This window comes from Pleurodeles waltl, chromosome 10 (genome assembly GCF_031143425.1).
Source record: "Pleurodeles waltl isolate 20211129_DDA chromosome 10, aPleWal1.hap1.20221129, whole genome shotgun sequence".
Classification (NCBI taxonomy): Eukaryota; Metazoa; Chordata; class Amphibia; order Caudata; family Salamandridae; genus Pleurodeles; species Pleurodeles waltl.
The window spans coordinates 723,646,790-723,665,033 of NC_090449.1; the positions used below are offsets into that span (position 1 = coordinate 723,646,790).

Here is an 18,244-nt window from a genome sequence, read left to right on the forward strand (position 1 = left end):
AAACTACCATTAGTATACCTCCCTCTGGAGGTATGAACACACAAAACATACATTGGTAAGTACTCAGGAAAAACATACATGAGCAAGGGCCTTATTGGGGGACAAACATATACTAAAAAAATGGAATGGGAAAGGGTGTCCCCCACCAGAGTGCCTGCACTAGTTAGAAAAGTGCTGGGGACGTGTGGAACTCCTCAAGGTAAGTACCTAGAAGATCCCCAGTGACTGGGTGCAGAGAGGTAAGTTACTCTGGTTACCCATAGGCTAACATCGGGATGTCGTGGTTGGAGAATGCAGAAACAGGACTGGACCAGTGGAACTCAAGGTCGGATTCTGGAAATTGAGGACGTTCAAAAGAAGAGGACAGAGTCCAGTCAACCCAGGAGTGTCCAGGTGGGGCAGGAGCCAATGCCCACCCTTCTGTAGCTGAAGATCCGGATCAACGGTGATGGATGAAGTCCAGCTGCAGGATCCGGGAGCTGCAGAGGAGTCCCTGAAGTCACCTACAAGCTGTCTCTCGATGGTTGCCAGATTGCAGATGGGTCAATGGTCAGGAGGACCACCAACAAACACAGGGAAATGCAAGAGGAGCTGTTTGAGGTGTTGCAGAGCTGTGGAGGGCCAGCAAGGTCCAGGGGACTCGATCCTTGGAGGGGAGTCTGGGCAGACCCGCAGGATGCAGGACAGCCAGAAGAAGCAGTCAGAGCCCCCATAAGCAACCCACTGGCAACAGGCACTGTAAGTTGCAGTGAGGCCTAGTCAGCACACCTGAAGAGGAGTCCCAAGTCACTGGAGTTTCTGAGAGGATACTGTCCTTGCAGTGGTAGAGTGCTGGGGTCTGGGGCTACCTGGAGTCTGAAGATCTCTCGGAGAACAGGTCAACAAGTCTTGGTTGGTGAAAGAGTCATGGGGCACACGGATTCTGTCCCAGTGGCAGAGACAAGGGCTCACCATCTCCCACTTTGGATAGACCCAAAGGATCCCTCAGAACCACCAACTGTGTTGGAGAACCTTTGCAGATCTGGAGAACAGAAGATCCCACCAGACGGACGTCGTTGCCTGGGGATGCAGGAGAGTGACTCCATCACTCCAAGGGAGATTCCTTCTTGCTTCTTGGTGCAGCTGAAGCCTTGCCGACCCCAGAGGATGCACAGCTGTGGAGATGTTGCAGAATGTTGACAGGCACCACAGAAACAATGTTGCAAGGAGAGGTCTTCTCAGGCGGTGCAATCTTGTTGGGTTCCTGTGTAGCCCAACGGAGGTTCCAGAGGCCAAGAGCAGAAGGTGTCTTTGCAGAAAGTTCCTTGTGGAGTCTTGCTAGATGAATCTGGGGAACTGCCCACAAGCGAGTCCCAAAATAGCCCAAAAAGGGGGTTTGGCCACTCTCTGGAGTGACCACCTACCTGAAGGGGTCACTGATGTCAGCTACCTGGTCTGGCCAGTCAGATTCTCCCAGAGGCCTCTGCCCACCTTTGTTCCAAGATGGCAGAACCAAGTGACCACCTGGAGGAGCTCTGGGCACCACCCTAAGGTTGGAGCTGGACAGGGGAGTGGACACTCCCCTTCCCTTTGTGTGTTTTGTGCCAGAGCAGAGACCAGTGGTCCCTGGAATGGGTCAAATCGATTATGCAAGGAGGGCACCAAATGTGCCCTTCAAAGCAGTCCCCCAGCCTAGTAACACTTATTTCCAAATGAGAGGAAGTTGCACCCCTCTCCTACAAGAAATCCTTTGTTCTGTTGTCCCCTGCTCAAGCTGGTCAAGCAGCAAGAGGGCAAAATCGTATCTTTGGTGGGGGGGATTGCAGCAGTGCAGACTGCCCGCAGACCCTTGAAGCCTGGCAGGAGCAGCACTGGGAGATCCCCTAAGGAACCCCCAGAGTGCATGGAATCATGCCACCAATACTGTATTTGGGTATGATTCCGACATGTTTGATACCAAACATGCCCAGGTTCGCAGTTACCATTATGTAGCTGGACCACAGGTAGTGAGTGACCAGTGGCCAGCACATATACAAAATGGCTTCTCCATACTTACGAAGTCCAGAGAATAGGGACTGGAGTTTGTAGGGGCACCTCTGCTCATGCAGGAGTGCCCACAAACCCAGGGACCTGCACCCTACACTTTAGGCTAAAAAGGCCTACACAGGGGTAACTTATAGTGAGTGACCTGGTGTAGTGACCAGCAGTGAAAGGGTGCATGCACCATTTCACACAGGCTGCATTGGCAGGCCTGCAGACATAGTTTGCATTGGCTCTCATGGGTGGCATAATACACGATGTAGCCCATGGGAGATCCCTGACGTACCAATGCCCTGGGTACCATCTACCAGGGACTTACAGGGGTACACCAGTATGCCAATTATGGGGTATAAGAAGTACCAAGACAACCACATTTGTAGGAGAGAGCACAATCACTGTGGTCCTGATTAGCAGGATTCCTGTGAAAACAGTGTAAGAATACTGACATCATACAAAAAGTGGGGGTAGCCATGTCTGAAAGAGTGGACATTCCTACACTCTGTAAAAGTTGATTAGTCAGAAAGCTGTGTGGGAAGAAATGTACATTAACAACCAATGTGCAAAGGCACAATATGAGAATTAGATGCAGGCTGAATGGTGGTGATTTAAGCGGTGATATTTTGGCGGGCCAGAGGTTTCACTTACAACAAGTGAAAAGTATTAACCCCAATCTTTCCTTGAGATGGTAGTCCATTGAGCATCCTTAAAGGAATGACCCACCCATTGTACTGCTTCACTTGTATAATTAACGGTTCTATTGCAGCTTTCAATAGAAATGAAAATAAAAAGAATCAGGAATTTAGAAACCCACTGCTGCATCTAAAATGTGGCACACAATTTAATTGCCTCTTATCATTGAGGTAATTTCATTCTCTGAGTTGTGCACGTTTTTTAATAATTTATTCAGATATTTTAAGTGGTTCTGTCTGCTCAAATACTCCACTCCTGTCAGCACTGTTAGTGAAGTTATTGTTGCTTCTACATGTAAAACAAACACATAGACCCTGGCTACAAATGGGCCAAGGGAAGGCATTTGCTAAGGTAAACATCTCTTTCGCCACGTTTTCCACTGGGAAATGAGGCATAACATAAAGAATCAGTACTTACACCACATCTGCATGTTTTGTATTTTTTATTTTTTATATACTTTTTTTCCACCAATCAAATTCATCTTTTTTGATCTGCCGAAATCTGTCAGGGCAAAACAGTGGAGTTGTGATGTAGGCCACACAACTTGGAATTCTTATTTGCACAGGGATTTGGAATTTAACACACAGCTTACGTTGATGGTATGTTAGATATGGAGACTTTCTAATACTATAGTAGCGGTCACTTTAAAATTCATTTCAGATATCGCTTTCTGTAATATCCTAACAGGTTAATAGTCTACACCCTGTAATGCATGCAGTGTCACCAATTAATAAGGAGCACAGAATGTCAGTTCCAGTGAACTCCACACAAGATGGCATCTGTTGCCTTTATGAACCCTCTTGAAACGTCTTTGGTATCGCAAGAGGCAGCTGATGTTTGTATCCTCTTAAGCAAAATCTCTTGGGATAACCACCGTTTGTAAGTGTTGAAAGGCTGCTGGCAGCCGAGTCCCTCCCAAATCGGCCCCTACCAGCACTCATTTGCCAGAACCACATTGAATGTCCTATTACAGTGTACGGCCTGATACTTGGCCACAATTAATTTAAGATCTAATTGGAAACGTTTCCCACCTTGTCCCCATGAACCTCTTTACCACAATCACACTCTACTCTGAATGTATTTCCTATGACAAAGTGTAGGGATCATTGTTTACACAAATCTTTGTATTCAGTAATACACATACTAGGGTTCCAGTATATGTTAGCAGTCACATTGTTGCTTCAGCGGTTTTTCTCCACCATTAGGTGCTGTTGTATGTTGTCTGTATGTCTTAAGAGTAGAAAGTTTGATCAAATGCGCTGCATTGCAAATTCTAAAGAAGCTCGAACTGTTCTAGTAGTACACGATGCGGGAAGTTTTGGTGGTATCTATGCCTAGACTACAGCATATAGCCCCACTGTAAGGGCTATATTTATCAAGACCCTATGTGGGTGCAGAGACACAAAAAGGGGCACAAACTGGTGCTAAACCTTTTATTTTGTTAGCCTTGGAATGTTTCCCAAAAAGTAATGCATATAACGCCTTACACTCCTTTGCGTTACTTTGTGTGAAGGGGCATCCTGTGGGTGCTACAGCAGCATTTTCGTGCTGTCGCCCATGATTTTTGACACAGAGATATGTCTACTAACAATGGCAGCATGCATCCAACGTGGGAAAAGTTTTAAAGTATGTCCAAATATGGTATTTTCCACAGGAAAGTTAAGCTTCCTGTATAAAACATATGTTATACTTCACACACACACTTCTGGGGTTTGGTGTAAAGGTGTGTGTGTGACGTTAGACAGGCCCAAAGAGAGCCAGCACTGGGAAAGAGAGGAGGAGCATCATATCTTAAGAGATCTGATGCTGCCTTTCTCTTTCCTCCTACTGCAGTGCAGCAAATTTGACTGCTGTGATGCATTTCACTAGAATATAGTAACTCTCCCCCAATAGTTTTAGGCATAAATGTTACTTGACAACTGGGTGTGGCAGAGAATTATTCTGATGTTGCTCTCAAGTTTGGTTTTAGTAGCTTGCAAACAACTCTCATGACCTCACACATAACATCACAGATTACATCATGGACTAAATCGTTGACATACCAATACATTTGACCTTACATGGAGAAGAAAGGCTGCTGCAGTTTCACTCTCAAGGAATGTATATTCTGACAGATGCTAAATTAGGTTGTGAGCAGGGTTTGATTAGAAAGGTGGGCGGTCGGGCATTGGGCCAGTGTCTCCAGATTATCTGTGTGCCATTTTTTTAGGGCCACAGTCAACCTTCCCACAGAACCTTACTGTCTTCCAGGCCCCGCCAGGTCACTTTAATGTGGGCAACATCATAGGCAGACAGGCTCTCAGAGGGCAGGGGCTTACAGTGGTGCTAGGCCGGTATTGTTCTGGCCCTAGCAGACTTCATCTTGCACCCCGTGGGAATGGCACAGATCTCCAGAAGTAGTTTCCTACTCCCCTGCCATGCTGTCAAACTGAGAAGGGGGAGAGTATAGCAGTCTACTGGGAGGATGTTGATGAGCCCGTTGGGCCATCTTCATGTCACTCACACCCTCCTCCCATCTGAACCAGACTGGGGGCCAGTTGCTGCCCTGGACCTTGGGCCATTCACTCCTCGACCCCCAGGTGTCAGACGTGGTCCAGCAGCAGTGTTTTTCCCCTGACCCCTCGTGGCCAGGTCATCATATTCAAGCCATGGTGGGCGGGGGATGAGAGAGTATGCAGGGGCCTCGCTGGGGGCAAAGTGTTGTCAGCTCGGCCATTGTGTCTTTTAGGCCTTGGTGGATGGATGTGTGCTTCTGCATAGGTCTTGCAGTGAGGCCACCTTTCCCAGAGAGAAAATAGAGAGGATGTAAACAACAGTCACAGCGTCTGCTCAGCATCCCATGACCCTGGACAAATCGCTTAATCTCCCAAAGCCTAAAATAAGAATCAGTTTGATCTTATGTAATGTAAATGTTGCACATGTAAATCGCTCCAATGCCTTTGGGCCGAGTTCACGTTGTATAAAACTGCACAAACACAAAATATCTGGCAAGATTCCTCAATCGAGCATGATAATTAAAGAGGACTCTTATACAGCCATATTCATTGTTACCAATGCTTTTCTGTCTGTGTCTGAGCTAACTATCAGTCACAGATCAAGTCAAACCTTTAGTACACATTTTCATAACAGCCTGGACATTAAAATACTGGTAAAAAAATATGGCCAGGTGGCAATCCTAGACAGATCAGTGTTGTAGCCTTTGGGCCATTTTATTTCACCCCACCAGTACAGCCAAACTGCAGTGCTTCTAGTTTTCACCAATATTATTGGCTTTATAAGCTCTAAAATACTTAATTTAATAAACATTTCTCCAAAAATGAGTCCAGTGAGACTACTCAAATGGCGATCCATGAAAAGGACGATCCGGGAATGTTGGCCACTTTTTGGGGCGAATGCCTGGGCCTAATTCTCATCCCAGTCTAACCCTGGTTGTGAGGCTTCCGCCCCACTGTTGCCAGCTAGATATGTTCTCAGATGCTAAAGATTGGGTAGAAAAGATTCTGCAGTTGCACTCACAGTCCATCCATATCTTGGCTGACATCTGAAACAGTTGTTTTGCTGCAGAACGACAGTCAACATCTAGATGCTCGCACATTAAATACTTATGGAGAAGAGAGGCTATTACAGTTGTTGCGCTCATATTTCAGAGATATCTAAACAGGCATGAAATACAAAGATCATTCTCGTCAGGCATTGTGGATCTTTGGGAGTGGACACAAGTGTGTATTTGTGCGCACACACACGTGTGTATTTCTGTCTGCATGCGTGCCTGCTATGTTTGTTTATAATAATGTATTCAGGTGTCATGTGCCTTACTGTCCCACTGCTTAATGAGGAACATGGGAATCATAAAGTACAGACAATATTTAAATGGAAATTATTGAACATAAAACATTTTCACTTTATATGGAATTAAAATAACTCGCCCTAATTATCTCGAATGAGGGAAATAGCACTGGATTGAGTGAGACTAAAGAAAGTTGATTGCCTCAGTGAGATCTAAAGAGAGAGTTAATAGCTGTGAAGCACAGAGGAGTTAGGCGCAATTAAGACAGAAATGCGCGAGCCGCTATCATTCTAATTACCATCCAGAAGAAATGTCCACACTTTACTTTCACAGTATCCATTAGAATTAAATACTAACATTGTTCCTAATTTGGGAATCTCTGTCACTAAAGATAGTAATGTCGAGCTGGGTCAACAGGTTGTGGTACTCAATAGCTAAGTCCTCCACTCTTGGTATGAGATCTAGGCATGTTCTCATCAAAATGTCATCCCTTGACTGTTGTTCACAGGAGGCGAGAAGGAGCCTTGCAGGGCTGTGATGGAAACCTCTCTACCTCGGTTAATTCAAACAGGGGTCTCTGTAAAAATGATTGTGGCACTGATCAGGTTATTCGAGAAGACTAGACAAAGCTGTTTTTTCAGCACAACTCACATAAATATATTTATGAGTTATTCTGGAATGTTTGTATAATATGTAATATAGAATTGATTTAAACGTTCTACAAATATTTAAGCTTGATGCCGACGCTGCCTCGAAAACGTTTGGCTATTTGCATGCTTGCCATTCCATTCCTTGCACATTGCTTGTGGCCAGAATTTGTTTTTTTTTACTAAACAAAATGCCAACCACCACGTCAATAATAATTGCATTGTGTTCATTGTGTGAAACAAGTCACAAATAACAGCCCTATAATGCTATATATAACTATATCTATGTTGACGACTGGCAGTTATGTTGGCTTGCCATTACTTTATGAGAACTGACATTGCCACATTTACAAGTTCAACATTATTACATGGAACCGTAACATCATTATCAAAGAAGTGTCCATGATGCTAATTATTTTGTATCTGTGTAGATGGAGCCCTGAATTATTTGTCAGCCTGCTTTTAAATCAATTGATTTGTGTTTTAGATTTTTCAGAGGTGTCACACCTCTCCTCTGCTTAATGTACCAGAAAATATTACTGTTCATTATGACTTAAATTCAGGTTTACAAAGCTGTTCTGGCAAACTGCCTTTCACAATTTCAACCATACATTCTTTGATTCAGGGCAACAGTGATAACCTTAGAGCATCTTAGAGGCAGACTAAGGGGAATTTTTACATAAAATAGGGATTCAGGATATTGTATAGTTTGGCATCCTGTGAACACTGCACATCCCTAGGAAATGTGCCCAGCAACTGACTGCTGTTCATTCTGCATGCCGTGGAAAGAGACAGATCTTAACACAGCTTCTAAATATTACTCTGCCAAGAGTTAAGTCAGTGGCGCACAGTTCATCTGGACGGTTGTATTTAACTTACAAAGGTCTACGTCTGACAGCAGGCCTCTCTCTCTTGCCCTACAGGACAATTAGCTAAATATTGTGACTTAGCATCCTTACAAGTTCAAGAGTCACAATGTGCACTCTGGGTCTCTTTTTCCTGATTATGGATGAGCGAAGCTAGAAAGATGTTAAGGGATCACACAACAAAGCTATCGCCCCTCTTTCAGGATGTCCACTGCCACAGGGATGTCCACTGCATTCCGCAGTAGTTCATCACAAATGTCTTCCACATATGGAACAGTTACTCTCATGAATCCTTATTGTGGGCCTGCAGAAACCTTTCAGACAACTGGCCCACGTTTAGAAGGAATGTACTAAGATTTCATGAGGGACATCTTTGAGGACTGCCTACATAATCTCAAAGATGTCACATGGACCAATTTTAACTTCATCAAATTTCCAAACTGGTATAGATATTTTTTTTTGCACACCGTATTTGCCCTGTTGTCCTTTAAGTTGTGTTCCATCTATTTCCAACTGTATTGATAGAAATATTTTCTAAAATAGTTTACATGTAAATAAAGGATTTTTAAAGAAGGGACATATTGTCGAAGCGGGTAAGGGAATGATCTCCCAACAGGTTTAAAAATACGTGTTATGAAGAATAATTTCCTTCCTATTGAGTTGTATTTATTATAAAATCAGGCACAAAACTGCCGCTAACTGTCGTGAGTCAATTTCTCCTGCTATTGTAAATCTCACTCTCCTCCATGGTTTCAGATAAAGCGTGTCTGAAGCACAGTCTCATTTTATCTCTCATCTCCTTTATTCTATTACAACTTCCTTGGCTGTAGCCTTTAATTTTCCTGCTACTTGTGGGTAATGAGCTGTACATGATCATGGTGTTTCTGAATTCCTGACGGAAGGCATTGGAGTTTTTCTGAACAGCCTAGTGATATCCATCTGTTCGAACTGCGAGTGATCCCAGGGTGGCAGGGTACAGCTCATCACAATGAGCTATAGCCATCTGTTGAGCACAGATAATTAAAAACAAGATCAGCAGTAAAGGTTAGAAAAGCTACAAAGTCACAGTGCCTGTAGATGAAACAGATCCGAGTGGCACATAATCACAAAGCTTGCTTTGTGAATCGTCAATGTATCATACACTGCATGGAGTTCAGCACAATCCAGTTGAAGCTAAAAAGTTGGAATATTAAATGTATAAAATGCCTCAATTATAACTTCTGACAAGAGGAAAATATTCCCCTTTTCTTATTCATTGTTTTTGTTTTGGCAGGAGATGGAAATTTCATTTACTCTGCGGCTGATGAGAAGCAAAGGGGTAAATTTGCACGGTTGGTGAGCCCCATGGTATCCTCTGCGAATTCAGCACATTGCATGACATTCTGGTATCTCATGTACGGAAGCCACGTGGGTACCCTCAGAGTCAAACTGAGGTACCAAAAACCGGAAGAATTTGACCAGGTTCTGTGGACAATGCCGGGTAATCAAGGGGACCACTGGAAGGAGGGACGTGTCCTGCTTCACAAGACTTTGAAACATTACCAGGTAAGGTGGTTAGATCCCTGATTGATATGCACGAGGATGTTATTGATTGAAATAAGTTAGAGATGATAACTGTTCACACTGGCATTGTAGCATTCGTCCATGAATGGTGTTTTCTTGCAGTGTTTTTTTATCTTGTCCCATTGATTGCAGGTCATAGTATGCATGCATGGTTGGGAGAATGTACAATTGAAGAGAGCCTTAAGTGGCAAGTATTTCATATTGTTCGAGGATTCTAGGACTGCCAAGAGACTTGCACATAAGTATGGTTGTTTTGAGAAGTCTGTTATCTTGGTCAGAGGGAAAGGTTGTGGTTAAAGTGGATGATTCTCTTGCTAGAACACTCAGCAGAATTCATAGGACCTTTGATGAGATAGGGTAAGTTACACTCTTCGGGGCTTCATGTTATAGTAAGTATCATTGACTTAAAATAAATAAGGTGGTGGTGGTAGTCTAAAATATCCCACATGTCTAGGTCTAGATGTTCATATACAAAGATTGGTGCTCAAAACTAGACATACTGAGAAGGCGGGCATTGACTGATGAGAGATGAGGGATGCCTGGGTCAAACCTGTACACAGAAATGGAATAACATATATAAGGATATGAGTAATGGTCAGTAGGCTTTGATAACAAAGCTGGGACACCTTGGCATCACAAGTGTTGTGTACAGGTTGAGGTAGAGTTAACATCAGCAGATGGTGGGAAAACTAGCTATGTTGTTCTAGGTTGTAACCCTGTATTATAGCTGATAGAGGTTTAATCCCTTGTGAAGAACAGATGTTCGCAAAAAGTGTTATTTGCTAAGGGCTAGGCCAATTATTGTGTGGTACTGTACAATTTCATCCTGTGCTAACAGGCTCTTATAATGGTATGTAATGGTTTCTGATAGGTCAAGATATAAATTTATTTGCATTTCCGATTAGGATATATGGCTCCTGGGCCTTGTGGGCTTGTATACTTGCAATCTGTATTGCTGAAAGTAGGGCGTATGCCATCTTTAGCCGTCAGAGTGGTGCAAAGAATTTGAAAAGATAGCCACCCTGTAACCTAGAATAAGTGTATAGCTTATAATGCTGTCAAGGTGTGGTCCCTAGGAGGCACATGTATGCCTAGCCCTTTCTGGACTAAGCAGAAGGAATGAATGTTCCCAGGTTAGCTTAATTCCGCCTAGAGAGCACAAGACTGGTAGCCAGCTGTATTCTTTGTGGGAATCCAAGAAAAAAGATGATCCTTCTTAAATGGCCTAGCTTTCAGAAATACATTTGTTGTAATATATATATGATGAGATGCTAGAACATACCATTGTATCTCTTATACTAAAATTACCTTCATATCCTCAACTGTGAAATATGTCTTTATCAGTGAAAGACAATACACAGACACTCACGGACTATCAAAATGGTGGTTTATTGAAAAGATTCCAGCCCCCGTGACGCGTTTCAGCACAAAGCCTTGTTCACACAACCTCAACTGTGTTCATCTATTAACCTTTCTCAAGTGTGGAAGCTCCAATCATAGGGCAAGCTTTGCAGTTTAAATACCCTTCTGACAGAACACAAGAGTGATCATTCAAACTAAAGTTAAATATAATCACAAAAAATAAAATCTGCCTTTTTTTAGAATTCTGCCTGTGTCCCCCGATTAATCCAAACTGCAAAAATAAATTATGTGACCTCATAGAATCCTTTATTTTCCTACTGCAGCCTGTAATGTCACAGAGATTCATAAAGTATGTCACGTATTCCCAGAGGGAAAACATTGAGAGTTGGGCCTCAAGTGTCTCACAAATAGTGTTTCATTATGCTCTCTGTCAATATTATAGTATTTCTTCAATCTTTCATTCTAGTAAACCTGTTGCACATTGCATAACCATTTTTCCAAAATGTTACTTTCTTCTGTTTCCATAGGTGATTGTGGAAGGTGAAATTGGAAAGGGAAATACTGGAGGTATCGCAGTTGATGACATCAATATAGCCAACCACATTTCACCTGGCGATTGCAAAGGTAAGTGACTAGACCTCAGGGGAATTTCAATTATGTCAGAGTAATTGGAGTAATTTTGATCATTCCATGTTACTCTTTGATGCAGAAGTACCTATACTAATACAATTACGCCCACTCACATAATTAAGAGTAATTTGTGAGTGAACAAATCCTGCCGCCAGAGCAAATTTAGTGAACGTGAGCAGCTGCTCACACTGTTGTTTATGTTGAGTTGCATTAAGAGTTATTTCCTTAGCGCAAAATGCATCTTTGCGCATATTTTAAACTCAAACGGGCATTTTGCTTTAATAAGATAGCACTAAATGCAGAATTACTCTTCTGTCATAATTTTGCATGATCTAGCTGCATTTTTGGGTAATTGCACATGATTGCGCTACATGGAATAATGGGAATTATGCCCACCCCTATAAGTGGCCTGTGCACTTACAGGAATCAATTGAGTTTCTTGAATTTTTAATATGCACTATGTCCCCTTGTCACTGAAGAACAGTGTACTGTAGAGCACTACATTATTAATTTGTGGATGCCATTAGATAAGAACAGCCTTTGTTTTACATGTTACTATCTACAGCGGATGTCTGTCGTAATCACTTATGTACATACAATAGCTGAGAACAGAAACGTCCTCGGCAGTTTAAGAGGGGACATGTAGTACATTCCGAGCTCAATCGATAGCTGAGCATTCCATTTTCATAGTCGACTATCTCAGTAAAGACAAGGGTTCGAGTTAAGATTTTGTGGTTCCATGGCATTCATATTTCAACAGCTCGATTTAAGGAAATGTATGGGTATTTTAAACAACTTAAAACAACAAAAAATGCCAGTTTTTAAAACACACTTTCTTGTACATCTTGTGTAAATACTGTCAATAGTGAGTCTACGCAGTTGTCACAGTTTGCCAAAGCCTAATCCTGAAATGTCTTTACCGTCTCAGTTAAAATAAGTCAAATATACCACTGTGGCTTGCATTTAAGGAGCAAAGATGTATCGTTAGATAAGCTATCTTACACAGAAGTAGATTCAAAAACATATTAACATCGTTAGCCTCAAGTGCCTAAACCAAAGCTAGATTTGTGATGTGTGTTTCCTAGTATATATAGATCATACACTATTCTTCCCACCTTCACTTAAGGTTCCTTAAAAAAAGGGCCTGGAACTAAGCATATGACATATTTGGTCATTACTTGATTTGCCTAAACGTAAACATATTTTTTTCGTATCTAGATGCAGAACACACTGATATGAACAATAAAACAAAGACAGACGACTCTGAAATTAATGAAACAGGTAGGTGCAGTAGCATGAGATTGTTTGCTGTTGGAACAGTACCAATCATTGTATAAGTAGTGACTTGTGTCGGAACATTTCTGGAGAAGCAACAGCTTCAAACTATTTTCTATTACTTCGGAATATCAGTTGAAGACTACTATAACAAAGTTCAGAAAATGTGAGTGCTCTTATAAATTTTGCAGCAAGTGCATTTTTACTGATTTCACTCATTTGTTATTCACTGGAAGTGTGTTCATTCTTCTTCACATGTTTGCACTTTCACTACTATGACTTTGTCATATTACTCTTAAGTTGCATGAATGTCCATACTATGTCCAACTTTCTTGATTGTATTTGTATTTTGTATTTAAAACTTTTAGAGCGCACTAAACCCTAAGATGTCAAAACGCTAGTGGAAGAGACCTGGTATAGGGCAAAAGCAAAACGTAAGGAAGGTGAAGGCTAAAGAGCCATGTTTTCAACAGTTTTGTTAAAAATGCCAGAGTCAATTTCTCTGACGTGGATCGGCAAGGTGTTCTAAAGCTTTGCAGCAGCCACCGAAAAGGCCTTACCTCCCGCGACCATGCGAAATCTGGTTACATGCACAAGTTTCTAAGGGTGGACCTAAGCCACCTGCCTGGGATGTGCCAGTGAAAAAAAGAGTTCAACTGAATCAAGCTTTTTTGATGTAAGGCAAGGAAGACCATACCAAGAGTCTTGAAAATAATCCTCTTTTTAACTGGGAGCCAATGAAGGGAACGTATACCTCCTCTGACCGATCCATGCCTTGAAATATTCAGAATGGGGTGAACAGCCACATTCTGAACAACCGTTTGTTGACACAAGACTTATTGATATTAAGATAAAGAGAATTGCAGTAATCCAAAAGTGATGTGATGAGTGCTATGATGAATGCCTGGAGCAGAATCTCAGGTATATAAGGAAAAATCTTCCCTAGGATTGGACAATCATTACACCATAAAGAACCTTCATTTGAGCAAATTGTTTATACAAAGAAAAAATATTTCCTCCAGAAGGAAGAAAAAATCTAATCATCAAATTCCCATTTTCACATGATTTACTCATGACAATTGTTCACCATGTGCAAAAAGTTATTGTATAAACTTTGATAAGCAATCATGCTGTGGTCATTGCCACAAGTGCTCCTAGCAGTAATGGTGGATTTTTGTGAAACTTCAAAACAGGTAGGAAACCTGTGGAAGCAGATTTCTGACATTTTGCTAGAGACTTTGTTGAATCATACACTAAGAGAGTAGTTCACTAACAGCAATTCCATGCATATTATATGTTAGCATATTTCTATAACTGTTGATACTCACCCTTCAATCTCTCTTTTTTTTCAGGGTTCACACCTAAATACGTGGATAATGAATTCACTGAAGACATCTCTAAAAAGCCTGGCAATGTACTCAAGACGTTGGATCCCATTCTCATAACAATCATAGCTATGAGCGCACTGGGGGTCCTTTTGGGAGCCATCTGTGGCGTCGTCCTTTACTGTGCCTGTTGGCATAATGGAATGTCGGAAAGAAATTTGTCTGCTCTGGAAAATTACAATTTTGAACTTGTGGATGGTGTTAAATTAAAAAAAGAAAAACTGAACACACAGAATACTTATTCAGAGGCATGAAGGTGTGAAATAGGCAATGAAGTTTCCACGTATCAGATTGGAAGGACACAATGTTTGTGCTGTGTGGACGGCTAATATTTTACTGTACAGGCTTAAAGGAGTGCGTTGATCGACGTTGAGCCAAGCTTTTCTCAGGAGCTTCAGTGAATATAATCGCTAAACATGGACACTATGTTATAATCCGAATCATGTACAGTCAGCTTCTTCAGTTGGTTTTGTTTCTGAATAATCTAACGCTGGTATTGAGACCAAGTATGATTGACTTATAGTTTGTAACCCCCCTACAACCCCTCTACCATTTACTGTTATGTTTTGTTTTGTTTTTCTTCTGTGGGTGCTTTTTTAGTGTTCAAATCCACTATAATGTCAAAAAGTGTATCTGATGGGCTCCTGTAGAGGGATACGCTGCCTTGTGGGTCAGTGCCCCGAAGTGACAGGAGTAGCAGCCAGCTCTCAGACTCCTCTACCTGTGTTTGTGCATAATTGCTGGTCTTGTGCATAGGCAATAAAGGGTTAGGGTGTCCTTGAAGTACTGTAGCATCAGTACCAATAGAATATGTTGGCTCTGTGAATCAAGCTGTATAAAGTTTATTGATGTTTTCTTTCAGTGTTGTTCTACCACACCGTGCTTGTCTATTCCATCCAGAACATATACAGCACCACCGACAGACACAACAGGCAATAGAGTGTACTGCCTGCCCTTGAGAAAATGTTCTTGGCACTGGCTAGTGTATGTCCTCTCAAGTGCCTTTTTGTGTTTGTACTGCATTCTATTGTGTTTATAATGGTTTCAGACGCTTTTATTCTGTAAAAGCCCTCCTTGTCTATAATTGTATTCTGGTGGCTAGAATGAAAATATACGTCTCGTATATAGGTAGCCTACAGAAGGCAAGGGCTACTCGAGATTTGGCAACCTCGCTCTAGAATCCTGCTCTCTGTGTTATGTTAGATGTCATTTTGTTACCTTTTTGTATAAAGCTGCAATATCTCCTTTTCATGTTCTTTCATATAGAATGTATTTTCAGATGTCTACTCACTCTGAGTAGATCACCTAAGTATTTGCCATAATCAAGAGGAGAGGACACTGCAGCTTCAAATCATTGAACGTAATGGCAATGGATCTAAATAACATTCCCCGTCCATGTTCAAATAAAAATAAGGGAAATTGAACTTAGTCCTCAAAAGTCTAACTTTTAGTCTCTTGTTAGCAGCTTAAAGTGACAGTATCATTTTTCCATAATGCAGGTCATGCTTGTTTCACTGCAAAACTGATCGATAAAATAACATTTACTGGGACACCAAGTGAGTTATTTAAGAGGTTTAAGTGGCCAAGTAATCCACACTTGTTTCAAAGCAGACATACATTTATTTTACAGCAAAATCAGAATGTAATAGAATGTAAAAGCTAAGCATTTATGAATCTCTACTATCAAGTAAACCAGTTGTTACCCAAAGACACTGGAACACAATTAGTCTTACAGAGCTAAACCTTTCTTTAACTGTTCATTGAAAGGACCACACATAAGTGGGATAGAGAGAGCACGCAGGCACTGGACATTAACCACTTTGTGGAGCCACTAAGGGATGCAGTAATATCACAAATGGGCATTCCTCCCTAAAGTCAGAATCATCTCAGAGTACTAAGAGCTGAGCACTTTGTCTGCTAAACTTCAAGTCTTGGGGATAATCACTGAGCCTGGGACAATTGTAGCCTCCTTGCAATGAGCATTATTAACGGCAATGGCAACCATCTGGAATCCAGTTCAGTCCCACAATGTTTGCTGGGGCAGATGTAAGTTGTGCTGCAAGTCTGAATCAAGTGTATTTGGATGATATATGATGAGTATACAGAGCTTTCACTTGTTGGGAGAATTATATTTTTAGTAATATTTAGTTAACATTTGAACAAGACTAGGTCACATTACTGTATTGTAATACCTATTTCTTAAATGCTTGCTTTTTGGATAGACTTCAATGGTTGTACGTCTTAAATTAAAAAAAGTAGTAAATCACAGTGACCACAGTCTCAGGTGGCCGCAGTGACTGTGGGACAAACATGCTTTTGTTCTTCACTTTCTACCATGCTTTTATTAGTTGTAAATTGTTTCTTTGTTAATTTATTCAATGTGTATACAGACAAATATAGGAAGTGTTTTAGAAAGGTAGGGAAAGACGTTACACCTATTGCAGATTCTGAAATGAAGCAGAAAGCCATTTCTAGTGGGCAAGAACAAATGTGTACATCATTCCAGCTGGTCTTAATATCCCTGTCCATGACAGAGAGCTCTCCGATTAAAAGAGTCAAAAATAATACAGGGAAACTTGGGAATGTCAGTATAAAACTGTAACATAAAGACTATATATTGTAATTCACATAGCAGTTAAACATAATGAGTTAATAATGTAACCGCTGTGAAATTCAAGGCGTCTTTTGATTATGTGGACTCATTTCCACCTAGAATACTGGTCTTTCATAGATTATTTATTTTGTATTCTTTAAACAGGCATAGGACGCTGAATGACCATACACACAACAAACTTGCATCTTTGCTTGGGAACTTTGAGACTGGTTTAGCAAAGATTTCCCATGGTTTAAGACATTGTTAAGACTCTTTTATGCTGGGAATACAGCCAAATTTGGAAACAGTTTTCCACTGTTTAAGACAATCTTAAATCTTTCTTATGCAGAAAATGAGCATCATAACTGTCTGAAAACCTAAAGGACATTCTTAATGATGTCTTAAGCCAAGACACATCCCTTGATAAATCAAGGCCTTGTTTCCTGGCTTGCTGTGGCTTAATATTCTTTTAACTCAACAAAAAAACCTTAGTAAATTTGGGCTTTTGGAATTTTAGGTTGTATATGCCACTATTTTCAGTCAGTACAAGTTTGCAATGGCATCCTGTGGCCCCTCTTCTTTTGAGATGTTGCAATATGATTATAGCACTATACATAAGAAATCGTTCTAAGGGGTCAACCAATCAGCAATGAAAAATGATACTGCAACTTCAAATCTAAAAAATCTTGCACTGATAATTATATTTAAAAATATTATATGTTTATAAAGTTAATAATTTGTAAAAGCAGTGTTACAAATCAGTTTGTTTATATTGTTTTAGATTGTTTCATAATTTTAAAAATGTAAAATAACATATTTTTTCTTTATTGATAAACTTAAAACTGTTTTGGAGTAAAATGAGTTCATTTTACTGGTATATTATTGCTTCATGTTTTGTACCATCATAAAATTTTGTGCAAATTTTTTTACAGAAATTTTTATTTTCTATGACAATGACACTTGTAAATTGTTGTTTCAAGATGAACAGCGAAGCCTTAACTTTAAATCACATTTGTATTCTCATTGAGTAGCATAAGATCACATAGAACCGAACTGTAATTTAATTCCAAACTATGACTACTACATTCCAAAGATACAGTTGAATAAAACATTTTCATAAAAATACCTTATTAGTTACACCATTTATTTGTCTTACATATATATTTTTTAACAGATTGGGGTTGTATTTACAACATTAAAAGTACACAAAGATTTAAGACTGGAATGAGGAAATCCAAACTATAGGAATAATATTCATCAAGAGATTAATTTCCTCTAATTTATGGATCAGCAACTTTTCACAAAGTAGTCTTGCTAAAGCTCCCAAATTTCATAAAAAATTTTAAGGTGACATTACCAACATGTGCAAGCAATGATCACAGATTTACAAAATATCGGAATGGATAATAAGACTAAATAAACAAATA

General features: G+C 40.7%; 1 protein-coding gene across 5 annotated transcripts in view; it reads left to right on the plus strand.

Moving 5' to 3' along the window:
* Window positions 1-17,942, plus strand: part of NRP1 (neuropilin 1) — a 290,386-nt gene extending 272,444 nt beyond the window's left edge. For 4 of the 5 annotated variants that reach the window (XM_069211236.1, XM_069211237.1, XM_069211238.1 and 1 more), the window contains 4 exons: window positions 9,283-9,554; window positions 11,462-11,558; window positions 12,783-12,845; window positions 14,192-17,942. In XM_069211236.1, coding sequence (XP_069067337.1) covers window positions 9,283-9,554; window positions 11,462-11,558; window positions 12,783-12,845; window positions 14,192-14,478 — 719 coding nt within the window. In that variant the 3' untranslated portion in view covers window positions 14,479-17,942. The remainder of the gene's footprint in view (window positions 1-9,282; window positions 9,555-11,461; window positions 11,559-12,782; window positions 12,846-14,191) is intronic. The other variant, XM_069211239.1, reaches the window with a different exon arrangement.
* The last annotated feature ends 302 nt before the right edge of the window (window positions 17,943-18,244 follow it).